Genomic DNA, 27723 nt, shown 5'->3' with positions numbered 1-27723 from the left:
GTTTCGGTTTGAAGGGTAGGGATATGGCGTGAATTTACTGGGTACAGAGGAATAACACCTGAGTCCTCAGCAATGTCAATGCATGGGGGATATCATGGACGAAACAGTATAATCTGTTATGTCCATGGTACCGCTCATGTCTATAGGCGACTGTTATCACTTTCCATCACGTGGATCTTCAGCTTGTTTGCCATTCGAAGTTGTATAAAAAAAAATGTCCAACTATTATCGTTACGTCACAGTAACCACTTTTTAAAATGTTGTAAAAATGTCCACCCGCGCGAAGCCGGGACGGGCCGCTGGTTTCCAATATTTATTGATATAATGAACGAGAGCTCCATCTTTTTATCTGTCTGTTTGTTTGTTCTATATTGCACGTGCTCACCTCTGGTTATTCTTTTGGTGGTCGTGTTAACGCATGGGGCATATGTTTCATAGTAATTATGATAAACCATAATAAATACTTCGCAACACGAACGCAATATACTTTTCTATGGAAAAAGCACAATGTCATGTAGTATCAACTAAGCGGAGGGTATTTTTTTTTAATGAAGGAATGATAACCTAAATAAATAATATATATATATATATATATATATATATATATATATATATATATATATATATATATATATATATATATATATATATATATATATATATATATATATATATATATATATATATATATATAAAACCGATTAAAATTAAACAAGCACTAAATGTTAAGTGCAGCAAACCGCAACGTATTAGTGAAAACCGCGTCCAAATCAGTTAAGCTGTTTCTAAGATTAGCAAGCATAAACGTACAAACAGACGAAAATTCTAAAAATCATTGTTTCGGGTTCTATTGCCTTCATAAAGCCCCCCTATAATAGTTTTTCTTATATATCTTCCATGTACAGACAGCGACCAGTTACGATTTTATTATTATATATGTATTGATTGATTATTTAGATATTTTCGTATACAATTCTCAGAATTTTATCAAAACCGGAAACGCCGGCGTGCTTTTTGTATGTTGACCGCTATTGGTGTCGTGTGTTATTTATAATCAGGTATTTTGCAAATTATTCCTCTTGAATCAATGCGGAAAGGTAAAGATGCAGTATTATCTCTTACATATAAATTACCTCAGTGGTGTGTGTGTGTATATATATATATATATATATATATATATATATATATATATATATATATAATTTGTAATGATGGATATATGGATAGATCTTTGTTACTCTTTCACGCAAAACCTAAAGATTTTGAATTTGGATTTGCTACACAGATAGGTTTTTTTAAGTGTGTTTTTAAGATAGGAAATTACGTAATATTTGGTATAGAGAAGAATATAGGTTACTTACTAGGATGAAGTTGTTCGCTATAGGACCTCATAAATACTTTTCTTTACAGAATCATTATTATATAGTATTTCAGTTAGAGAAATGCACAGGTTACTTTTTATCGAGAACAATTAGTATTATCTTGGTCACGCAGACAAAGTCTCGGGTAAAAACTAATACAGATATAAAAAAACATTTATCAGGCATTATCGAGTAACGTATCGGATTAGACCACGGAGCCGGGTGGAATCGAACTGAAACCTTGACCTTCACCCGCATTAGATATTTGAATAATCAGCAAAGTGGTTGTTCATCCATTAGAATTCAACCCCGTTGTCTTAGTGGTAACAGTGACAGTTTTGCTAAAATTTATCGCCCCCATTTCGTAGTTTCATGCCGTTAACACTTGGACAATATCACTTTATTGGGGGGAAAGGGATTGTTAGTAATGGGGTCGAATAGCCCCATTACTGTCAATATACCCTATCAGATCGATCTCCACGTGGATCCCCCTGGAAACCATCGTGTTTAATTCTAGTTGAATTCGTCACGATGGGCTAGCTGACCTGCTTTCAATTTCACCTATCGTCCCTCACTGGTACCCCGCCAGCGTATACCGATAGCGCAGACGGGTTTACCATACCATTATCACCCATCAAAAAAAAAAAAACACTTTATTTTATAACAATATTAAGAATTAAGAACTAGACTTTGTCCGCAACTTCGTTTGCGTAGTTTCTTCAAAGAAGTAATCACCTCTAAACAGCGTATTATATTCCTGATCAATTCTCGTCAACTGAAACCACTTTTCAAACCAACGATAGAATTGGTTAGAAGGATTTTTATGGACCTGCATGAATAAAGAGATCTGGTAAGTGCAAGACTCACTTCTGAAGGGATCCACCCGCAGCTCCTCCCGGACCCTGAGCGCCTCGGCGATGTCGCGCCGCTTGATGCACTGGATGCCCAGATTTTTGAACTGCACCTGACAGGAGTCGCTGTCGATGGTCTCCCGCACCGTGCACACGCCCCGGAGGCAGTCGCGCCCGACCAGGTTGTGTGGGTGGGGTCTGCAAGGGAAATTTTATTTACGCACCTTAATTGCATAGTCGAAAACTGTTTGGCAGATGATTGGTGCTTCTAGAATGCGACTCTTTAGGAAGAGCATCAGTAAAATAAACATATGTATTTTTTTTATAAACCACCTTAGAATGGCAAACAAGCTGACGGCCCACCTGATGGAAAGTGGAAACCGTCGCCTATAGACATGAGCAGTACTATCGACATAACAGAGTATACTGTTTCGCCCATGATACCCCCCATGCGTTGTCATTCCTGAGGACTCAGGTGTTATTCCTCCGTACCCAGTAAATTCACGCCATATCCCACCCTTCAAACCGAAACACAGCCATGCAAACACAACTGCTTTACGGTTGAAACACGAATGGGACAGAGGTACCCAATCATTATATAAAATAGTCTTCCAATGAATAAAAACATTTCTCAATAAGCCAATTGTGAAGTTTTTCATTAAACTGATACTCGGTTATATTTGGTACTGGGTTCGCTCTGCTTACCCCGTAATAGACTTGGCGTAAATATAAATATATAGTTATCGAATGCCATGAGATTATCTAGTACAAAAGATGGAAATTTGGTAACTAAATGGCTGAATATATATGTAATGACAGGAAATGATTGCGTTAAATGTAGCAGCATGTGCATATTATTGCAATCACAAAGGCTATTAAATTGAACTTTTGATTGTCCAAAAACTAAATATATGTGGTTACAAAACACATAAAATTTAGTTTATAAATTGTGTAACATGCACAATTTATAACATCCCATATAAACGTCAATGGTTTCTGGTTTACTTCTGACTTAAGATCTTTACAATCCCCGATCCTATTCTCATTTGAAGAAACCCATGATAGTCTCCTAGGAAATGGTAAGGAGTTGGTTCTATAACCTGAGGTTTCTACAGGAAGAAATCCTATATGGTCCTGGTCCTATACAGGACGATATAGGTACCACTTTTTTTAATACAACTTAGAATGGCAAACAAGCTGACGGCCCACCTGATGGAAAGTGGTAACCGTCGCCTGTAGACATGAGCAGTACCATGGAAATAACAGAATATACTGTTTCGCCCATGATACCTCCCATGCGTTGCCATTCCTGAGGACTCAGATGTTATTCCTCTGTACCCTGTAAATTCACTTACTCCCCTTCCGCCCCGTCGTGTTTAATTTGCGAATTCGCCACGATAAAAGAAAGAAATAATGTAATCAAAGAAGCATGCGACTAACACAGTAGCATACAAAACACAAACAAAAAAAAAACAATAGTATACAAATAAAAAGCACTTTCTGCTCAATTAAAGTCTAAATTAAAATAATAATAATAATAAATAAATAAACAGCATTCTACTCTTGAATTTAATATCGATATCAATCCGATCTATAGCCAATGACAAATTTGTACTTTTCTTTAATGGATGATAATGGAATGGTAGCCTAACCCGCGCTATCGGTATACACCAGCGGGGCACCAATGAATATGATAGGTGGGGATGAATTAGGTCAGTTAGCCCATCGTGATGAATTCAACAAGAATTGTGCACGATGGAGACAAATTTGTACTGAACTCATGAAACAACAGTTGGCCAATTGACTTGATTTCATCTACCACTGGTGCCCCATCATTATATTATATATCAATAGCATAAGATAACAATAGTGCACCCACCATTCCATCTTCATCCATTTTAAAGTAAGGTGACCAACTATACTCATTTACTGAGTTTTGTACTCTTTTTTCGCAAAGCGTACCCTTTTCAAATCCTGTACTCTGAAAGTAGATAGATACTCTTTATTGTTCCCCCCAAAAAGATTACAATAGTAAACTTATTATAAATATAAACAATTACAAGAAATAATCACAATGAGAAAACAATGGGCGACCTTATCGCTAAGAGCGATCATTTGTATAATTTTGTACTCATTTGTATTTCTAAAACATTTTTTTTTAATTATTTTATTTCAATTTTATTAATTAAATATTAAAAATTATTTTAACAGTGATTTGAATTTCAGTAGAACATAACCCATATGAAAATTTAAAAGTTTTAATAGAAATTTCCTCATATTGTCCACAGGGCACTAACGCTGCTGTTGAAAGAGTATTTTCACTAGGAAATGATTATTGGAGCAGTGAGAAGTCGCGACTTTCTGTAATAACATTACCTGCCGTCTTAACAGTCAAATTTAATATGCTAAATGAAAGTTGTTCGGATGTGGCTACATTATTAGACGAACATCCTCGTTTAGCAAAAAAAAACCCACTCCGAAGAAAAATATGTTTTTAAGAGAAAATTAAGTTTTTAACGTTTTTTCTTCTTTTTTCACCTATGATATACTTTTTTTTTATCTTTTTTATTTAGAGGTGTTTATCCTATAAGGATATGTCAGCCTCATCATACCCTAATTTTATAAAATACCTCACGTATTTAAAACATTGATACATAAATAAATAATACATAATATCTCAGTAGTCTATTTTCATAAAGGGAATTATTGATACAAAAATATAGTAATTAAAGATTTTGCCATTCCGGAATGTGGTTCTGCGAGTATAGTTGAAAATAAACCAATCTCCTAGTCTATTGAGACCATATTTCTGTATCAATACTTCTCTTTGTGTTTTGTATTACCTATGAAATACTTGCAAAGGGTAATCTTTTTGAACAAAAAATAGTTGGTCACCTTATTTAAAACTAACTGTAACTGCCAACCCGCATGTCAAAAGAAGGCATATGTTCAGCAATGAACATTTAACGGCTGATATGATGAACAAAAATCTCACTTGTAGGGCTCCTCCTTGGTAACGCAGGAGACAACGATGACCACCCGTCCTCGATAGCCGCAGATCTTAATCGTTGGGTACGTCCGGTTCTCGGGCGTGCTGTTCACACCCGGGATCGAACCAGCTGACCGGCCCTCGCATTCGTACCGGAATCTGTTCGAAAAAAAAATACAATTAATTTTTTTTTACAACACAGGGGGCAAACGGGCATGCGGCTCACTTGATGGTAAGTGACTACCGTTGCCCATGGTCACCCACAACACAAATGGTATTGCAGGTGTGCTGCCGGCCTTTTAAAAGGGAATATGCTCTTTTCTTGAAGGCTATGTTGTCGTATCGGTTCGGAAATACTGCTGCTGGAAGTTGATTCCAAAGAGTGATTGTGCGTGGGAGAAAGTGCCTTGAAAAACGCACGGTGGAGGACCGCCATTCGTCCAGACGGTTGGGATGAAATTTTAGTTTATGGCGGGTAATGGAAATATTCCAGTATCTAGTGTATTAAATAAATCAATTACTAAATATGTGTTTAATTGAAATAATTTAATCATAAATTCCATTATATATGTATTTTATTAATATCTATATTAATTTAATATCATTTAATAATTTAATTTAATTTTAAATGTAAGAACAGTTAGACCTGATCCACTAGTGTTTTGTATGGGAACGCTTCGCTGTATCTCATGTTGGTGATCCTATAAATAAATAAATTTAGTGCATATATGTGTTTTTAATATATACAAAGATATATTCAACAACTGATCATCATCATCATCATGAGTATCATCGTATTATTATTACTAATGGGGACTAATGTACCCTACCAGTCCTCCACGTGAGCTCCCCTGGAAACCATCATGGTTTTTTTCTTTTTTTTTTTTCGATGGGTGAAAATGGTATGGTAACCCCGCCTGCGCTATCGGGATACGCTGGCGGAGCACCAGTGAAGGGTGATAGATGAGAATGAAAACAGGCCAGTTAGCCCGTCATGATGAATTCTTCAGGAATCAACGATGATAGTTTCTAGGGGGAACCGCGAGGAGATCGACCTGGTTGGGTATATTACTAGCAATGGGATTCTCAGTCTCCATTACTAACAATCCCTTTTCCCCCAAACCATCATGGTTAATTTCTGGTGCACTTATATAGGCTTACTGACCTGACTTCATATTCACAGAAGGAGAGAAAAGATTGTATAAAATGGGGAGGCTAGCTCCTATTGCTATCAATATACTCTGTCAGGTCGACCGCCACGCGGTTTCCTCTGGAAACCACCATGACTAATTTATCGTTGAATTCGTCACGATGGGCTAACTGACTTGCCTTTTCATCCTCACCTATCATCCCATACTAGTGCCCCGCCGGTGTATACCGATAGCGCAAGTGGGGTTACCATACCATTATCACTCATTAAAAAAAATCTCTTACTGATACCCAGTCATTTACATTATTCATTTAAAAGAGATATCACAGTAAACAATATAAATACTCGTATGTCTACTATGATTTAATCTACATACTTGTCGAAATACATCAATTATTTATCATACATACATACATACATATCTGTTACGCCTGTCTCCCATTAGGGTAGGCAATTATATATATATATATATATATATATATATATATATATATATATATATATATATATATATATATTATATCTTTGTATATATTAAAAACACATATATGCACTAAATGTATTCAATTATTTATCATAGTAATTTAACAACATTTAATCGAATGAATGATAAACATATACAAATATATATATATATATATATATATATATATATATATATACGTATATAAATATATATCTGAATGGGAATGAAACGTAATCAATGAGATTGAATGGGAAAAACCAATAGCGTATCGGACTCGTTCGCCGTAACCGTAAACGATTTACAATCAAACATACGACTGATAAACGGCTTCACCGATTTTTATCTAATTTTGTGTGTATATTGAATAGGTCTGAGAATCGGCCAACATCTATTTTTCATACCCCTCAATGATAAGGATGACCCACCCCTAATTTTTTTTATTATTTTTCGACAATTTTTTTTTTATCTTACTATGATTTAGCATTGAAAAATACATACAACTTCAAATTTTCACGCTTTTACAACCAACTCCTGTTTTTTAATCGCCATTTTTATATTCCGCAATAGGGTTGCAAGATGGCGATCGAATATAATAATTGTAGTATAATAAATTTTCATGTATAGTTCTCGAAATAATGTATATGGTAAAACAACGATTGCCGAGCCAGCTAGTGTTATACTTATTTGTACTATTATACTGCAATATTATACTTATTTGTACTTATGAAGTACAAAAGGCGGTCACATCGCTAAAGCAATCTTTTCGAAACAACCTTTGGGTATTCTTTGCCCCTATTAAGCCCCTTTTGTTGTCTCTATTAAGTATATTAGGTTGCCAATACAATAGTTTTTTGTTTTTATGGGTGAAAATGGTATAGTAACCCCACCTGCGCTAACGGGATACGCTGGCGGAGCACCAGTGAAGGGTGATATATGAGAATGAAAACAGGCCAGTTTAGCCCATCATGATGAATTCATCATGAATTAACCATGATAGTTTCCAGGGGGAACCGCGAGGAGATCGACACGGTTGGGTATATTGCTAGCAATGGGATTCTCAGTCTCCATTACTAACAATCCCTTTCCCTCCCAATACAGTTGTGTTTAGATTTTAAAGAATGAGGTATGGAAATTAAGTTTTATTCAATGTGAAATTGCAAAATCGGACGGCCCTCCTGATGGAAAGTGGTAACCGTTGCCTATAGACATGAACAGTATCATAAACATAACAAAGTATACTGTTTCGTCCATGATACCTCCCATGGGTTGCCATTCCTGAGGACTCAGGTTCCTCTATACCATGTAAATTCACTGCCATATCCCACCTTTCAAACCGAAACACTGTCATGCAAACACAACTGCTTCACGGTAGAAACACGAATGGGACAGAGGTGCACAAGCAAACGACTTTTGTACAAAGTCTCCCTCTGGTAAAGTTTACTGTAACTATATCGCTACATCTTACTCCGTACACATACTTTTAATCTTGAGATTGGAAACTAAATTTAGCAGCTCCCCAGCTATGTTATTGACCCAAATACCTCCACTTTCCGACAGTGCATGCTTTCGTCGAGGCAAGTTATTAGCGGATATGTCTGAATGGACAATTATAGAGTTCGACGCCCGGTGCAACGACAACAAACAATAAATAACGCTTGTAAAACAACATTTGTTTCGAAAACTTGGAAAATTTAAGAAAATTAATTACTTTGCAACTTTGTGGCTACATTTTTCCATCAAATTTGAAAGAAAGAAACATGTTGACTTCAGACAGTTAACAAGACGTATTTAATGCTTTTATCATTTGCTTTATGTGCGTCTGTTTTATTTGACCTCTCAACCGGACAGACGCATTTCAATCCATTTTTTCCCTCTACAAAATACTTGTATTTGCAAAGTACAAATAACATAACTGGCTGCTGCCCGCAGCTTTGCAGGCATGGTATCGCATATCCCCTTTGTAGTTCAGCTTTCTAAACTCAGTCATTTTGACTATGTACTGATAGTCAAAACAAAGGATTTTGTAAATGTAAGTTTAATAAAAAAAAAACTAATAGAAATGAAAATTAGTCACAAGTTTGTTAATAAAATAGACTGATACAATGGAAGCAAAAAAGAACATACGCCCTTATAACCACGATTGAAATCTAGGGACATAAAACTTATCTTCACATGCACCTCACACATGTACGAGTAAGGTAAACTAAAATGTAAACAGACACGTATGTGTTACTGTTATTAGTCGTGCCAGTGGCGGTGTATATAAATTATAAAATGCTACAGTCATTAGAGCGAAGTGCAGGAAAACATTCACTGATTGTATCGTGCCCACGTACAATTATTACGCGGACCAATTATTGGCACCACTTGGATCATCGGTCCGCTTGCATTGTTTACAATTGTATTACATTATTTGTGACATATAATTGTAATTAGTGTCGTGCAATGTGATCGTGGCGTGGAGGAAGGAAAGCTTTGAAGAAATTATTGAATGAATAATAAAGGAAGATGATTGAAGGATGATACCACTGTACAGGACAAGATTTGTCGGAATTCATCAAACACTGTCTAAATCAGTGTTTCCTAACATTTTTTGTACCATACCCCACTTGGACATTACTAAAATTTTTATGCCCCCATATATAACTTTTCCGGACAAAGTTTACTTGACGACTCTAATCGCCCAGTTGATATATTTGTAACGTCAAACGAAATTGTACCTAATAAATTTTTACAGCATTTTTTTTAATTTACTTTTTTTGTTAAATTTGTCACCGATATTTACTCGTAGCATTGCATTTAAATGGCCTGGAGCAAGAGGGTTAAAATCGCTTCGAGTCCATTTTTTAAATGCCCCCTCCCCCCCCCCATAACTATCAAATTGCTTCCCTGTGGGGCGTGGGCCCTGTGTTGGGAAACACCGATCTAAATGAAATAACTAAAAGTAACAGATCGAAACATTCAAACGATTGATCGATTTTTCTTTTATTTTGTCGATTTAAATGATTCAATGATTATCCGAGTCAATTATTCGTTTGCTTGTATTTTTATTAAGTTCTTTTTATATAGGTAATGTATGCTGAAAGACAAATTGCGTAAAGCAAAAGTAAGCTGTCAGCTAAAAGAGAATATGTATGAATCTTTTGGGAGAGTATTATTACTTGAAGCCAAAAGACTACAAACAATTCAAACTGAAAGACACCATACAGTTAATAGTCAAAATTAACAAAATGGTATAGAGGAACTAATAAAAATCCTAAAGTATAAAATACGAAAAGAGAGAATCTAACCTCAAAAATGGAACAAAAATGACAATGGTGTAAATTTCTCAAGAGAAATGGATGATCAGATACAGCGATGGAGCAAAACAAACAGTAGTTAATGAGACGGACTGCTGAGCAATTATCATCTTGCAACTTAAGAATGGTTTCATAGAGCAACTAACTTAATAAACCTTTTTGCGGATTCTATTCTGAACTACCTCCTTTACATCTATACGAATCATGACCAGTCACATTGGAGCACGTAATATTTTCTAATCACCCTCCTTTCTCTCCTTTCATTGAGATGATTTTCCATAACTGCCAAAAAAGTGGTTACATTTTTCAGATGTGCGTAATATTACAGTTACAATTTAAGTCTACATCTTAAGCGTAACAAATTTTCTAAATGGTTTGATATATTCTTTTTGACCCGTAATAAATAAACCTTGTTAAAACTGTCAAAAACTTTATAAAATGATTTGTTTGGAATTTAACAGTCAGGGCTTTTTATTGGTTATGAATTTATCATATTGTACAAGTAGGCCTGACATCTTCCTACTGCTGTTCTCGATTGTAAATGTAACGATACATATGGACAAATGATCAGAAACTTGTTATGCAGCCCAACGGCCGTGTTGTCATCGGCACACTTGGCTCACCGTTTTCCTGTTAGCGCTGTATCAACAGTAACTGCACTGGACAGTCGACGGCGCGACGTCAAACAGTACTGAGCAAACAGTACGTTCATTTCATTACACATGTATTCTGTATGCAGTACAATGTATATAAAATACCGCCCGCTCATCTTCAACTAATCGGTATTGCTTTATACCAGATGTGGTCGACTTGACTAGACCCAAGATCTACTGTTTACTGACAAAACCCTGTGCCATCTACCAATTACATCTTGAAGTCTCAAATGAAACAACATAGTTCAGTACACAATTATGGGGGGGGGGAGGGATTGTTGGTAAAGGAGACTGAGAATCTCATTGCTAGCAATATACCCAACCAGGTCGATCTCCTCGCGGTTCCCCCTGGAAACTATCATGGTTAATTCCTGATGAATTCATCATGATAGGCTAACTGGCCTGTTTTCATTCTCATCTATCACCCTTCGTTGGTGCTCCGCCAGCGTATCCCGTTAGTGCAGGCGGGTTTACCATACCATTTTCACCCATCAAAAAAAAAGTACACAATTATGTAGTATTATAGTATTTTTTATTTTATTAAGAGGGAAAAGGTAAAACTGAAAGTTATTCTTAGTAACAACTTATTTATATTAGAGTGAGCATTGCGTCTGAGCATCTTTCGCTAGATTAACAAAATATTATATTTTTTGGCGGGTCACGATTGACTGGACTATTAGTTGCGCCTACATACAGCCTACTTAGACGACAACCCTGCATCACACATAGCAGCAGAGTTATTAATATAGATAGGTAGATGGCCAGCAGTTCAAATATGAGCACCCCTGCCGTATCTCCTTATCTTGATCTTGTTATCTATTTTCACCGCGCAGAAGTAATATAGTCGGAAAGACAAGACGACCAAATCTCTGATACAAGGTGAGGGGGGGGGGGGGGGTTGTTAGTAAAGCGGAATACCAATCTCATTGCTAGCAATATACCTTTGCAGATCGAACTTACGTGTCCCCTTCCCCCTAAAAACAATCGTATTCAATTCCAGGTTTATTCATCACCATGAGCTAACTGGCCTGCCCTTTCATTCTCACCTATCATACCTCACTGGTGCCCCGTTAGCGTATTCCATTAGCGCAAGCGGGGTTACCATTCCATTATCATCCATAAAAAAAAACCTTTGAAACAAAGCCCTAACAGAGTCCTCAGGAGTGGCGCACGAGTTGCATCGTGGGCGTCAAGTATTCTATTATGCAGTGGTATTCGTGTTTACATTATCCAATTGAACATCTCGGTCATATCTATAAAAATAGTAATATAATAATACAACGTAACCCGCATTGTAATTCACATGCCAAGAGTTATCCTCGTTCACTACTGTAATTATATAGGAAATCATCTTTCCTTATATCTTTTAACATTTATAATTATGTTACAAACAACACCTATCTTCACGCTAGGTCTCTTCAAGTATGGGACAGAGAACAGAGCGACTAAAGCCTGTATCCTTCCTTACACACATTTTATATTCACTTTTTAACTCGTCTCATGTGCGTACGTCGATTTAGATGTGTTAAAATTATAATTGATGGAATGTTTCAATTTGTTACTAAAGTGAGTGGTTTTTTTTTTCATAATTTCAACAAAATTTGGTTACGTTTTCATTAAGTACAGTGCGTGCCTAGGTGCCGAGTGTGTGAGCCGACTCGAGCGGTCTGTGACCACGTTCTGTTCACACGACATTTCTTTACTAACGAGCTTTCAATTTACACTGCCATTATAATTTATTTATAAGTGTAAATTTATTCTCGGCGCGAAATCACAATGTGAAATCGCGCACGTGGCTGCCCGGTCGAAAAAAGCGCGCTCACTCGTTTACCAATTTATATATTATATATGGACAGTTTCATAACTTTATTCAACTTTATATAGATAGATAGATACTCTTTATTGTTTCCTCCAAAAAGATTACAATAGTAAACTTATTATAAATATAAACAATTACAAGAAATAATCACAATGAGAAAACAATGGGCGACCTTGGGGTCTACTATGAAATGAAATTCCGAATTTTCGGGCCCAATTTCGTGTTTTTTTTTCGAACTAAAATTGACCCTATAAATGGAGCCTAACATTTCATTTGTCATAAATCCTACCATAAAAGTAAAAAGGAACGATACTTTAGCATTTTTAATATTTTTAAACGGTATGTATCAAGTAATTTTAACATCAAATTTTTGTTACGTTCGGATCCGAAGTTTCGGAAAACATTTCATGGTAGGCCCTCTTATCGCTAAAAGCGATCTCTTCCAGGCAACCTCTGGATGGAGAGGAGTAAATATATACTTATCAGCTGACCCGGCAAAAGTTGTTTTGTTCCTTATCGCCATCTATCAGGTTTTTCTTAGCTTAAAAATTATCTCTCAAGTTGGTTAATACCAACAAAAACAAGAAAAAATGTCACATCGTTATTAACGGATTCGAACCCAGCGACTTGGAGGTTGTTGCCTCTGGAGTTGAGGCCAGGATAGTGTTCACTTGGGATTCGCCCCGAGGCACTATCCCTTTACAATTTTTTTTATACAACTTAGAATGGCAAACAAGCTGACGGCCCACCTAATGGAAAGTAACCGTCACCTATAGACATAAGCAGTACCATGGACATAACAGAGTGTACTGTTTCGCCCATGATACCCCCATGTGTTGCCATTCCTGAGGACTCGGGTGTTATTCCTCTGTACACTGTAAATTCACTTCTATATCCCACTCTTTAAACCGAAACAGCCATGCAAACACAAGTGCTTCACGGTAGAAACATGAATAGGACAGAGGTGCCTGGTAAACTACTTTTACCTGTATGGTCAGGCGGCTTGGCATAACGTTTTACAATGAGTTTTCTTTCACTTGTACCGATGTACTATATTCTCTTAGTCAACTTGTCAATGAAAAAGACTAATGACATTATATTTTACCTTCTTTACAAGGAAACATAAAGTGATAAAGCATAGCAAAGCAGCAAGTAATACCTAATTAATTATAAACCTTATGTAATTACTAAATTCAAAATTCCCGATAGAGCATTCAAGTCATTAGGATTTTCCCCCTGGAACCATGGTTTCCATATGTTTTTACAATATTACGTTATCCTTCACAGAATTAACTGTCGTACTTAATTCGTAAAAGCAAAAAAAATATTATAAAAAGTGTCATGGAATGGAAACGACTCGGTATTTCCTTTTAGTATATATCGTAGATTAATCTATTGTTCTAGTCGTGTTGAATCCACGGGTATTGATGACGTCAAACGCCGCGATAGTGACGTGTGTACTGACGACACAATTCAGGGAAACCACGGTGTTTTATGTTTTATGGCTATTTCAAGTTTATATATACTTAGAACAGGTGGGCCGTCGACTTGTATGGTATTTGCAGTTGCGTAATAAAATGTACCATTGAGCGTATTATAATTAGGATTTACCATCTCCGTTATGTTTATATATATATATATATATATATATATATATATATATATATATATATATATATATATATATAATCATGGATTGTAAGTCATTAAAAAAATAAGTGCTAAACCGGTGTGAGTCACCAGTAATTAATAACAATAAATACATATTTATCGCTTTTTTCAGTTACCACTTTTCATCAGATGGGCCGTCAGAAATATGTATATAGCCATATATTTTCTAATTGTATAAAAAAATAGAGGCCCCCCCCCCTGTGTATGTAACCCTATATATTATTAATTGTACATGACGACAGAACAATATAATTTTTATTTATTTTTGAATATTTAGCAAAAAAATACTAGTTTTACTTTAGTATTAATTGCGGATATATTATTAGGAACTTTTACACGACCGGTTCTGCCCATCACTTTACTACACCTGACGGTGGTAACCGGTCGATTAATGTGTAATTTGGTATTAGTACGTAATTTTTTTTTATATAACTCATAATGGCAAACAAGCTGACGGCCCACCTGATGGAAAGTGGTAACCGTCGCCTATAGACATGAGCAGTACCATGGAAATAACAGAGTATACTGTTTTGCCCATGATACCCCCATGCGTTGCCATTCCTGAGGACTCAGGTGTTATTCCTCTGTACCCAGTAAATTCACGCCATATATCACCCTTCAAACCGAAACACAGCCATGCAAACACAACTGCTTCACGGTTGAAACACGAATGGGATAGAGGTAGCTAGGCAATCGACTTTTGTACAAAGTCTCTCTCTGGTTAATCTAATTACCATCAACGTATGACTAAGCTAATTTATATATTATATTGAAAAAAATAACAAAATAAATATAATATAAATCATCGAGTCGTAAACACTGTATAAATTTTTGTTTTTTCGGTATTGTAATTGTACCGAAGAACATAGCGACTGTGTCAACTTTAGTTTGCAGAAGGGTCCAAAAAGTGGATTTGAAATTTCAGTAAAAGCCTACTAGTCCAAATGGATATCATATGAAGGACTTTATTTGCACATTCGAAAATCGGCTTCCATTTATTAATGCTTTTGAATCCATCATAATGGGCTAACTGGCCTGTTTTCATTCTCATCGATCACTCTTCGCTGGTGCTCCGCTAGCGTATCCCGTTAGCGCAGGCAGGGTTACCACCCCATTATCACCCAACAAAAAAAAACCACAATGGTTGCCAGGGGGTACCACGTGGAGGTCAATCAGATAGGGTATATTGCTAGCAATGGGGCTGTTAAAACCTATTTCCCACAATCCCATCCCCTCCCCCCTGTCAAGCTGATTGCGAAATGATACGCTCGTCCGCGACCATGTGATACGGACAATGCGTTAGCGCATTCCGTACACCATACGGGTACACCGCGCACTGCGCCGGCGCATCGGATACACGAATCGTGGCTGGTTATAGACCTTTTAATATTGTATCACGGTACGACGGTACGTGATACACCGCGTCTTACCTCGAATTATTTTTTTCCTGATCATTAGATGATATTAAATTAAAATACGACACGACTCTGACAAGTTAGAAGTGTAGATGTATTTTCGGCCGGTGAACGATTTGACCAAAATACCTAGATGATTAATAGTTTTTTTTTAAATTATGTTTATTATTTCAACCGTTAACTGTCCACTGCTAGACATAAGCCTTCCCCATAAGGGAAATTTTGCCCGTAGTTGCCACGCTTGGCATGTGGGTTGGCAACTGCAGTTAAGCTTTTAGAGATGTTTTATTAGTGACGCTGCTGCCCATCCCTCACCCTTAGTCGCCCCTTACGACACCCACGGAAAAGGAAGGGGTAGCCCATTCTATGCCGAGGTACACACGAAAAGGGATCCGAATCCGTTGCGGAAGTCAGTTAGAGGAAGCAACCTCATCTAATGGACCACTCAATGGCTTGAGACTATATAAGATTAATAGATAAATGGCAAACATAGTTATAATTTTACTTATGGCTACGTGGCGAAGCGGTAACACATCGTTTCGCATAAAAGAGATCATGAGATTTGATTCTTTGTTCAGGTCAGCTGATACCCGATGAAAGGTCGAAAAGGCGACAAACGAGCATGCGACTCTGATGTTAAATCATTACGTATCCCATAGGCATTGACTCTGGGCAAATCGCCAATGCATTAGCGGCCTTTTAAAAAGTATCAATTCTCTTCTTGAAAGTCCTCATGCCGTATTATTATCCGGGTTAATCAATATGTTCCAGTTACGCAAAGTCACTGACTTACCACGTGTGGCAAGTTATATAACGAAGCAGTGTCTTTTTCACTACTGGCAAGTCATACCAAATTCGTGAGGTGATTCATTGGCGTGACGTAGAAAGTGAATCGTCTCTGTGGCCACTGGCTGCTAGCAGGCGAGTGGGCTGCTTCGCACTCGGGCGCGCGCGCATTGTGTATATCCGAGTGTGAAGTAACCGACTATTTTGATACAAATTAACGTAACTACATCATCATGAAAAGTCTACACACAATACACCGAATATCGCGCGTGAGACCCGCAATCCTCTGAACAAGTTGCAAACTATTCTATCAATTGACAGAAAGGATTTCGTTAGAGCTCGCTTGCCAATGAACGAAACTCCGAACTTTACCCATTTTATATTAGCCTGGATTAGAGCTAGCTGGAAGAGAATGCATGAATTAGTTGTACCGACAAGAGGAAAGTTTTAAATAGAGAGAAAGAGAGACAGAGAGATCTATCGATTAATTGAGTCGTATTATTATTAATTTGGTTTAGGTGTTTCTGGGATAATTTCCATAGAATAGACTATTGTTCGCTGAACGTGTAGAGCAACTTTTAGTATTATAGCCAGAAAAGTATTAGTTCTGTACATGACGGACCGGTAACAGTTTACCTTGTACACTTATTTGTATTAATCTAAAGCAAAGAATGAGTGAAAACACGTATTTTTTGCAATTTAGAATAACAAGCTGACGGCTCACTTGATGAAAAAGTGGTAACTGTCGCCAGTAGACATGAGCAGTACCATGGACATAACAAAGTAGTGTTGTCCAAGATACTTCCCATGCGTTGCCATTCCTAAGGATTAAGGTGTTATGTCTATGCACCCCATAATTTCACTGTCACATCTCATCCTTCAAACCGAAACACAACCATGCAAACACAAGTACTAAACGGCAGAAACACAAAAGAGACAGAGGTACTCAAGCAAACGATTGCAAATTTCAACTCTCAGCATTTCTACGACCCGATTAGCCGGTCGTATATCCGTCGAATGTCGGAAGACAAATGTTTATTGTAGCGGTCGTCCGCACTTTGCGACCAGTTGGCCACAGCTTGGCAAGTTAATGTTCCGGCGCAATTATCTAGCGCACTATAACACACGAGGTGTACCACGTGCCAACGTAGGTATAATAAATCTATTATATTGATATACTTATACTGATCTTAGTGAATAAATTAATGCAATTACACCAACTGCTTTACCATCACATCAACTAGAGTTATTTGTTTCTCATATCTTACAGATCTAGTCTACTCGGTACCAGGTAATACAAGTCGATTGCTTGAGTACCTCTGTCCCATTCGTGTTTTAACCGTGAAGCAGCTGTTTGCATGGCTGTGTTTCGGTTTGAAGGGTGGGATATGGAGTGAATTTACAGGGTACAGAGGAATAACAACTGAGTCCTCAGGAATGGCGACGCATGCGGGGTATCATGGACGAAACAGTATACTCTGTTATGTCCATGGTACTGCTCATATCTATAGGCGACGGTTACCACTTTCCATCAGGTGGACCGTCAGCATGTTTGCCATTCTAAGTTGTATAAAAAATCTGTGGTCACAATTTACTGTAGCCCGTAACTTTGCTCGTATAATAAATATTATTAGATTCATCAACATCATATCGTCATAGTCGTAGAATACTGACGGATCTGACAAAGATTACATATAAAGATCCGTCGGTATTCTACGACTTTGACGATATCAGTCGTTAACTGGTCCCCGTTGAATACAGGCCTGCTCTATATGAAGGGGATTTTGGCAGAGGTTGTTCTCTTGGCTTTGGTGATGTTTTAAGAGAGATGCTAATGCCCATCCCTCGAACTTTAAGTTCCGTCAGTTGTCTCTTACGACACTCACGAGAAAGCAAGTAGTTGCCCATTCTATGTCGGAACCAAACTAGTATTGGAGTATTAGGATTAAAATAACCAATTTATAAGACCATGTTAAGGTCTATCTACGTGTCAATTTCATTCATTTCCGAGCTGTTACTGAAGCGTAACTGAGTGAGTGAAAGAAAGAGAGGGAGATTAAGAATAGAGCTTCCATTTTTAAAAACGTGCACTTTATATTAGAATGAGTGGTAAAAAGTTGCGTACATTATTATCCAAGGCTATAATATTAAAAATTACGACATAATATAATTTAAATTATTATGATAAAAATATTGAGACACTAAAGAAAAATTATGATCGTAAAATTGCGGATATTTGCGTTTTTACGATGCAAGAGTATCATATAAATAAGTGTGAAGAGTGTTTGATGGTGAGCCGTGCTATTCGGAAGGCCTGTCGTTGGGTACAAAAAAAAACACTACTTTTACATTCGTGCTGCCACTGCAGGCCATCTCGTCTCTCTACACACCTTAATATTCACAGATGGGGAAGATGAGTGAGAAAGAAATATTAGTATTGAGCAGTTTAGACACCATTGCTAGCGATATACCTCGCCAGATTTCCCCTGGAAACCACTGTGATTAAAATAGCTAAACAACCATTCCGATTAAACTAGTGTTGAAATAAAAAAAAAAACACGCATTAAGATCGGTCCATCCGTTTTGGAGTTACAACGCAGCGATTCGAATACAGAGAATAGGCAAATGCTTCAACAAACCCATAATACCTTGCGCCGGGCCTCGAGGGATAAAAATAAACAAAAAATAGGCATATATTTAATATGAATTAAGTAAAATTGGCTTCCGTTTTAGTAAACATACACCGAGCACGCATTGTGTTGTCGGTGACTCACTGCAAATTGAATATTTACAGTAACTTCAAAAGACACAAGTATACAGGAAAATGGATGACCTTGTACACATAATAAACCTCTCTGTGCGACTGAAGTAACAGCCCAAATCCCAGTATTGGAAAGAAATGGATTGTTTGTAAAGGGGTCTAATAGCCCCATTGCTAGCAATATACCCTGCCAGGTCGACGTCCACACGGTTCCCCCTGGAAATCATAATGTTTAATTCTTGTCGAATTCATCATGGTGGGCCAACTGACCTGCATTCATTCTCACCTATCATCTTCCACTGGTGCCTCGTCGGTGTATACCGATAGCGCGGGCGGGGTCACCATTCCATTTTCATCCATTAAAAAAATCCCAGTATTAGGGCGAAATTGACTGATGCTGATCGATTGAGTAGTAAGCCAATCAATACTAATTCCCCTGGGTCGGATGATCTGGGATGGTGCAACATTACATCTTTAGCCATCAAAAAGAATTGACTAGACGTTACCAAGATCATGGTTAAGTTGCCAATCTTGGCAAACAAATGTGTGTAAATTACAAGCCACTCGAAATTAAAAGAAAAAAAAAGACGGCTTTAAATACGAATGACAATGACAACAGAAAACACCGACTTCAAGTGTGGCAAAACTAGTCATTTGGATTTAAAAACTAAACTAAAAACGAAAAATATTAATTTGAAATCGATGTCTTAAGAAAATATTGCGTGCATCTGTAATTGGTGTAAGTGCAAAATGCAAGCCCTATATATCAATTAAAACAAATGTCTGAATTTGCACTATTGATGTACGTTTAAAAAAAAAATTAAATAAATGAACTCCGAAGAGATTTTGATAAAATTTCTTAAAGACCCTGATCTGAATGTCCTTTCAGAAACAAAAATGTAGTCAGTTCATATTTCTATAGGACCTGACGGCCTACCATGAAATGTTTTCCGAACTTTCGGAGCCAAACGAAACACAAATTTGATGCTAAAATTTCATAATACATGCCGTTTGGAAATATTAAAATTGTTAAAATATTGTTCCTTTGGACTTTTATGATAGAATGTATGACGAACGAAATGTTAAACTCCATTTATTGATCCCATTTTGGTATATACAAAAACAGGAAGTTGAGTCCGAAATTTCAGAATTTCATTTCATGGTAGACCCGCTGATCTAAATATCCTTTCAAAAACAAAAAAAAATATTTATTTCATAATAATGATAAGGAACCCTATTGCGCATAAAAGAGATGCATACAAGGCGTATTTATACAGAATGTGCAAATACAAACGTCTGCCTTATCGCTTAAAGCAATCTCTTATAGACAATCATAAAAACGTCATTTAAGTCCTGGAGGTAACAAACATATAAAAAAAATAACCGAATTTAGAAACTCCAATTTTTTAAGTCCATAAAAATTTTAAAGTACATAAAATATTAAAAATACACACCAGAGGGAGACTTTGTACAAAAACCTTTTGGCACCTCTGTCCTATTCGTATTTCTACCGTGAAGCAGTTGTGTTTGCATGGCTGTTTCGGTTTGACGAATGAATATGGCAGTGAATTTACAGGGTACATAGGAATAACACCTGAGTCCTCAGGAATGGCAACGCATGGGGGGTATCATGGGCGAAACAGTATATTCTGTTATGTCCATGCTACTACTCATGTCTATAGGCGACGATTACCACTTTCCATTAGGTGGGCCGTCAATTTGTTTGTCATTCTAAGTTGCATAAAAACAAAATGAAAGATCGACTAGACAAGTGTAGTCATAGCAAACTGTTGTCTTTCCCGTCTATCTTAGATAGAGACGTGAGTAAGTTTGTTATATATATATATATATATATATATATATATATATATATATATATATATATATATATATATATATACATATATATTGTTGCATTGTGTACAGCCAGTTCTCCTCTGTTGTATCAGTTTTTTTTTTTACGGATCACCGTACAACAATGTAACCTTGGATGCGACATGGCATTTTACTTTCAATGGGGAATCACCGGTCACTACACGACAAAATGATTTTTTTATTTATCTTTTTAATTTAGAGGTGTTTATCCTATAAGGATATGTCAGCCTCATTATACCCTAATTTTATAAAATACGTCCATACTTAAAACATTAATACATAAATGAATAATACACAATATCTTAGCAGTCTATTTTAATAAAGGGAATTATTGATACAAAAATATAGTTATTAAAGATTTTGCCATTCCGGAATGTGGTTCTGCGAGAAAAAACGAGAGAATAAAAAATTATAGGATTATCAAACGACTTCAAAAACATGTATGTTCTCAATTCGATTGTGATTTTTATGTTCGTCACCCCATAATTTCGTCATTTGTAAACCGATTTGGAATTTTTTTTTTTATCTGAAAATATATGGTCCAATAGAAATTTTATTCAAATCGATTTAGTAGTTTAGGTTTTAAATCTAAATAAATTGTTTTGGCACAATTAAAATCATGGTTTTTTTGGGACACAATCTTTAATTACTGAAAAAGAAAATTATACGAACAAACCTAAACATAACTACCTTTATATATATATATATATATATATTTCAAACAGAAAAATCAAATTTTGTTAAAATTATCACACAAACACTCTCGAACTTTTAATTAGTAATTTTTTTTACTTTTGTAAACAAAAATCAATTGCCGAATATAATCCATTTGTAAGCGAATTACTTCAGAACAGCAACATTAATTAAATGCAAATCACTCATTTAGCAATTTTTTTTTGTCTTTTGTTTGTAATTTTCAATACAAGGATTGTATGAAAGACAAATATTTGAAAAATCGTACGGTAAAGTGAAAAAATTGTATGCGTAAAAAAGGAAAGATTCGGTCTGATTTTACACAATAGTACACTAATGCTAAACAGTGGCAAGCAGCTAGTTTAATTATAAATTTATTGTTATTTTCATTAATTTACCATTAAAATACAATTTAAAATAATAGGCACTGAAACATCCTACTCTAGTCACTAATCATTTCTTTTTTTTTTATACCACTGATGTGGCAAACAATCATACGGCTCACCTGATGGCAAGTGGTTACCGTAGCCTATGAACACCTGCAATACCAGAGGTATTACGCGCGCTTTGCCGACCCTAGAGAAACCTCTTTACCCCCTTTTGAAGAACCCATGCTGTAGTCTCTTGGGAAAACCTCAATTCTACTTTTTGAATTATAGAACCCTAAAAATATGTCAGAAATCTTGTGAAGAAAAAGAGATACACAGTAATCTGTATTAATTGCTAAAAGAATCATTAAAATTAGACCGTAATGACGAAGATATCGTGTAAAATACACACAGAAAACAGTTTTCTAATTGGGAATTTGATTTTTTAAATAGATCGAGTACTGGCTGTGTATATATACCTGGACGATAACTATGGAACAAGTTGAATTATAAATCTTATAAAATTCTGGCATCTGTTTTATATTTCACTTATGAAATTTCCAAACAGTGTTGCCATCCTATTACAAAATTTCAGTAATAGACTAAAGATTTATTGCATGGTTATTGTCTATTTGGATGGATATTTTTATCGTTATATTATGTAAAGAAAGAAAGAAGGAAATATTTTTATTCGAGTAAACTTAGATAGGGAGATAAAGGATTTGGCCTGGGACAGAGCTGGCTGGAGGAAGATGCATGAATTAGTTGCACCGACAAGAGGAAAAACTATTAAATGAAAAGAAGAAGAAACTTAGATTTAAGCATTTTTGAATAGTCATTTTTTCATTACAGCCCATTTGAAACGCAATTTCAGCTAAGAATGATGGGCAAGAAAATCAGCTGTTGCTTTTTTCAAACTAGATGGAGTGACGATCTCAAATGCATTGCAAGAAGTTAGTGGATGCAGGTGGCTCAGAACCGTTCTTTATGGCAGTCTATGGGAGAAGTCTATGTCCAGCAGTGAACGGATGTTGTTAAATATACGTATGTAAAAGTTCGTAAAGATGTTTGAATGTTTGCCACTCAATTAATCTTGAACTACCAACCATACGCATAATTTTTAGAGTTCAGCCAGTATTTGGACTCGATACCCCCCATGCGTTGCCATTCCTGAGGACTCAGGTGTTATTCCTCTGTACCCAGTAAATTCACGCCATATCCCATTGAAGGGTTCAAACCAAAACACAGCCATGCAAACACAACTGCTTCACGGTTGAAACATGAATGGAACAGAGGTACCCAAGCAATCGACTGTTTGTACAAAGTCTCCCTCTGGTTGGTATGTTTTACTGTATCTTATGTTGGTGATCCTATTAATAAATAAATAAATAAAAAAACAACCGAACTGATCCTAAATCCGTCTGGTCGCAAATCCGGCCCCATATGAAGTATTGCTGTCACTTATGGGCGGGAGCACCTAGATACCAGCTTGAACCCTTCGACTCAGTGCAACAACGAGCTATGAGAATTGTCGATGATCCCATGCTTGCAAGCGGTATCGAACCCTTAAGTCTTAGGAGAGATTTTGCCTCACTCTGCGTGTTCTACCGCTTATACAACGGATTGTGATCAGTCGAATTATTCAATATGATGCCTGCGGCCACTTTCATAGATCGTACGGCTCGCCATCGACAGGGGGTTCACCCTCATGATTACAGCCCCCAAATGGTCGCGTACAACGCGATTTCAGAGATGTTTCTCCCACGAACACTCAGGTTATGGAATGAGCTCCGCCGATATCCCAGAGACTACAGCATGGGGTTCTTCAAACACAGGGGGTAAAGACAACTTCACGGTTGGCAACGCGCGCGAACATACCTCTGGTATTGCAGGCGTTCATAGGCTACGTTAACCGCTTACCATCATGATCCGTATTAATTTAAACCTCAATAAAAAAAAAAAACTGAACACCTTCTTGTTTTTGTAGTCGGTTAAAAATATTGAATGATTCGTCATTTTCGATGGCCAACTGAATGCATTTATCAAGCGTGCCAGTTACATAACTGCATTAGAGGATCATTATGGTAAAATGATATTATAAACTTAATGTTATATTAATTGATTTCGTCATTATATTTAATTGGTGGACACTTGACCACTATAATATATAGGGAAGTATCAACGGCCAGTCAATAGGTAAATAAGACATACGACACACTGTTGGAATTCGCAGTTAGGCTTTTAGATATGTTTTAAGAGGGATGCTGCTGATCATCCCCTGCCCTCCCTTAGTCGTCTCTTACGACACCCACGGGAAAAGGAAGGGATGGCCTATTCTATGCCGGGACCACACGGCCTAACTACTAGATAAAAGAAAAAACTACATCATCTTCCTACTTCTTGGGATAAAATCCCAATTATTATTTGGGGTCAGTGTAATATGGTTTTCCCTTATACCAATTATTATTTGTGGTCGGCATAATATGGTTTTATCCATGTTACTAAAGGACTTGGCTTATAAGTTTACGACTGGCCGCCTGCCTGACAGAAGAAAATACTACATACTATGATAAAAAAAAAAACAAAACAAAGAAAATCTTTTTTTCTATTGCTGTTAATGGATTCCTTTATGAATAATATTTACAACTGCCTCTAGGCCGACAACAATTGGGATAAGGGTTTGTTATCAATGGGGAGGTTAGACCCCATCGATATCAATATACCCTATCAGGTCAACCTCCACACGGTTACCCCTGGAAACCATCGTGACTAATTTATTGTTGAATTCGTCACGATGGGCGATGGTCAGTTAGACCTGCCCTTTCATCCTCACCGATCGTCCCTCATTGGTGTCCCGCCAGCGTATACCGACAGCACAGATGGGGTTAATTACTGCATCAAATTGGATACGGTTTTCACAGTTGAGTTCCTGAAGGCGTAACTTAAAATCTAGTATATGTTTTATCTTGAAGTAATCTATTTCATTGATTTTCCTACATCTGTAACGTACTAACCAACTTCGTACAGGAAGGAAAGAGATTTTTAGTAATGGGATCAAATAGACCCCTTTACTAACAATTTACCCTATCAGGTCGACCTCCACGTGGCTCCCCCTGGAAACCATCGTGGCTAATTCTAGTTGAATTCGTCAGGATGTGCTAACTGACCTGCCTTGTCATCCTCACCGATCGTCCCTAACTGGTGTCCCACCAGCGTATACCGATAGCACAGGCGGGGTTACCACACCATTATCACCCATTAAAAAAAACAACTTCGTACGTAACTTAGTACGCATGGGTACGAAGTAGCGTATAAATATAAAAGGCAACTAATAAAAATGTATGGAAAATATCATGGGACTGACCTGAGTGCCTTCCCGGCGGGCTGCTCAACGATCTTGGTGTATGGGCCGGCAGCGGGAGCGGGAGCGGGCGCGGGCGGCCGCGACATGTTGTCCGCTGACAGTGCGGCCGCGCCCGCGCCGAACGACGGTTCGTATTGCGAAATTACGTCGACTGCACAGACAACACTGTCGTTATAAGTACGTACATAACTAGGCGGCGCGGTGTCGGGCATTTCTCTTTACATTACATGTGATAGAACAGTTTGGAAACATATCAACAATTAACAGGCGTACAGGCTAAGTAAGGATCGTGTTCATAGAAACTGAATAACTTTCACCAAATTGAACTATTTTTATGAAACTGAACAATGTCGAATCTAAAAAGTTTTTACACAATATTACAAGTATTAGAGTGAGATATGATACAGGTGTACAAACCCACAGACAATAGTCGTTGCCTATATAGCGATTAGTTTAACAACTTGTTAGCAAGGGTGGGCTTATCTCTAAAAGAGATCTCTTTCAGCCAACCCAAGGCAGTTAGAAGGAAAATAATTAACGGGTATATACACATATACAATAATAGTATTATTAATTAAAAGCTAATATAATTTATACTGATAAACCAAAAAATACATATCAAAATAAAGCCAAAATCTGTGGAAATGGACGCAAACAATTATATTTCCAAAACCCTGTACGCTTAGGAGGGAAAAAACAAAATATAATTTATAATAATATAAATTTCAGGTTATTGTTGATATATTTCGTACTGGCAACACTACACTTCACTCACTCAGCATTATGGCATTTACATATGATTAGTATTAGGAGCACAATATTTTTTTCCAATGCGATAAATCAAACGAGGCAAAGACAACGCGTGGAAACAGTCATGCCGCCAACCGACCGTGTAGCACTGGCCACGGGCGTGCGTTGAGGAAAACTGATCATTAGAGAAACATAAAGTAATATAATATACTATGATTAATACAATCATTATGGGAAATTTGGTGTTGTACACGTACCAATAGGTAATTAATTTATTAGACATTTGCTATATAAAATTATATTGTTACACTCGCACACCTATGAAATAATCACGTACAATGTCTTTCATCTACAAAACATTTCAAAATCGATTCAGCATTGGCGAAGATATAGCGTAACATACAAACAAACAAAAAAAATACCCCGTAACATCCAAAATTTAAGATTTCGTTCCACAAAAAGTTTCACTTGTGACCAAACAAGTTATTTTTATTTCAAAACTAAACTACTGAAGCTTTTGATAAAATTTCAATGGAACTAATCTAAAAATATATCCTTTCAAATAAAAAAAGGGATTGTTAGCAATGGAGACTAAGGGCTCTGTTGCTAGCAATATGGCCTTTCAGATCGATCACCCCGTGATCCTCCTTAGAAACCATCGTGCTGAATGACAAGCGTATTCATCACGATGGGCTAACTGACATGCCTTTTGCATCCTCACCTATCATCTCTCACTGGTGCCCCGTCAGCATATATCGTTGGCGCACGCGGGGTTACCATTCCATTATCATCCATTAAAAAAAACACCTATCATGTGGGCCGGGAACTTGGGAGAATGGCAAAAAAGCTGACGGCCCATTTGATGGAAAGTGGTAAACGTCGCCTATAGACATGAACAGTACCATGGACATAACAGACTGTATACTGTCTCGCCCATGGTACCGCCCATACATTCCCATTCCTGAGGACTTAGGTGTTATTCCTTTGTACCCTGTAAATTCACTGCCATATCCCAACCTTCAAACCGAAACACAGTCGTGCAAACAACTGCTTCATAGTAGAAACACGAATGGGGCTTTACCTGGGCTATCTATATATCAAGGAGATGCGATGGCGATATATATAAAAAAATGTAAATGTAAAAATGTATTTATTGGAACCATAAAAAATTACAATTGTAGGGTAGTGTACGATAACAGCAATAAATTCGTTTACATATAACGAAACTTCATAGTGGTACTTACAAACATCACTCAGGTTGGCGCCTTCAGCATCATTTTGCTCTACGACACCGGTGGGCAGCACGCTCTCTGGAACAGTTCACCAACCAATAAGCACCTATCGCCACGTCCCACACACATGCACACAAACACACGCACACCAAGAACATCAGCATTGCCAGATTGGATATTTTTTCGCATTTTAGGGTAAATTTAAAAAAATAAACACTTG

The 27723-nt window shown here is 36.9% G+C and overlaps 1 protein-coding gene across 1 annotated transcript in view; it reads right to left on the bottom strand.

Moving 5' to 3' along the window:
- LOC113512577 (embryonic polarity protein dorsal) overlaps positions 1–27723 on the bottom strand; it is a 57122-nt gene that overhangs the window by 8613 nt on the left and 20786 nt on the right. Inside the window, exons 2-5 of the mRNA XM_052899051.1 lie at positions 27516–27581; positions 25522–25672; positions 5208–5360; positions 2229–2410 (exon numbers count right to left, since the gene is read on the bottom strand). Of these exons, the coding sequence (XP_052755011.1) occupies positions 2229–2410; positions 5208–5360; positions 25522–25672; positions 27516–27581 (552 nt within the window). The remainder of the gene's footprint in view (positions 1–2228; positions 2411–5207; positions 5361–25521; positions 25673–27515; positions 27582–27723) is intronic.

This window comes from Galleria mellonella, unplaced genomic scaffold, assembly GCF_026898425.1.
Source record: "Galleria mellonella isolate WM207_F2 unplaced genomic scaffold, CSIRO_AGI_GalMel_v1 utg56, whole genome shotgun sequence".
NCBI lineage: Eukaryota > Metazoa > Arthropoda > Insecta > Lepidoptera > Pyralidae > Galleria > Galleria mellonella.
This window is presented reverse-complemented; position numbering and strand designations above follow the sequence as displayed.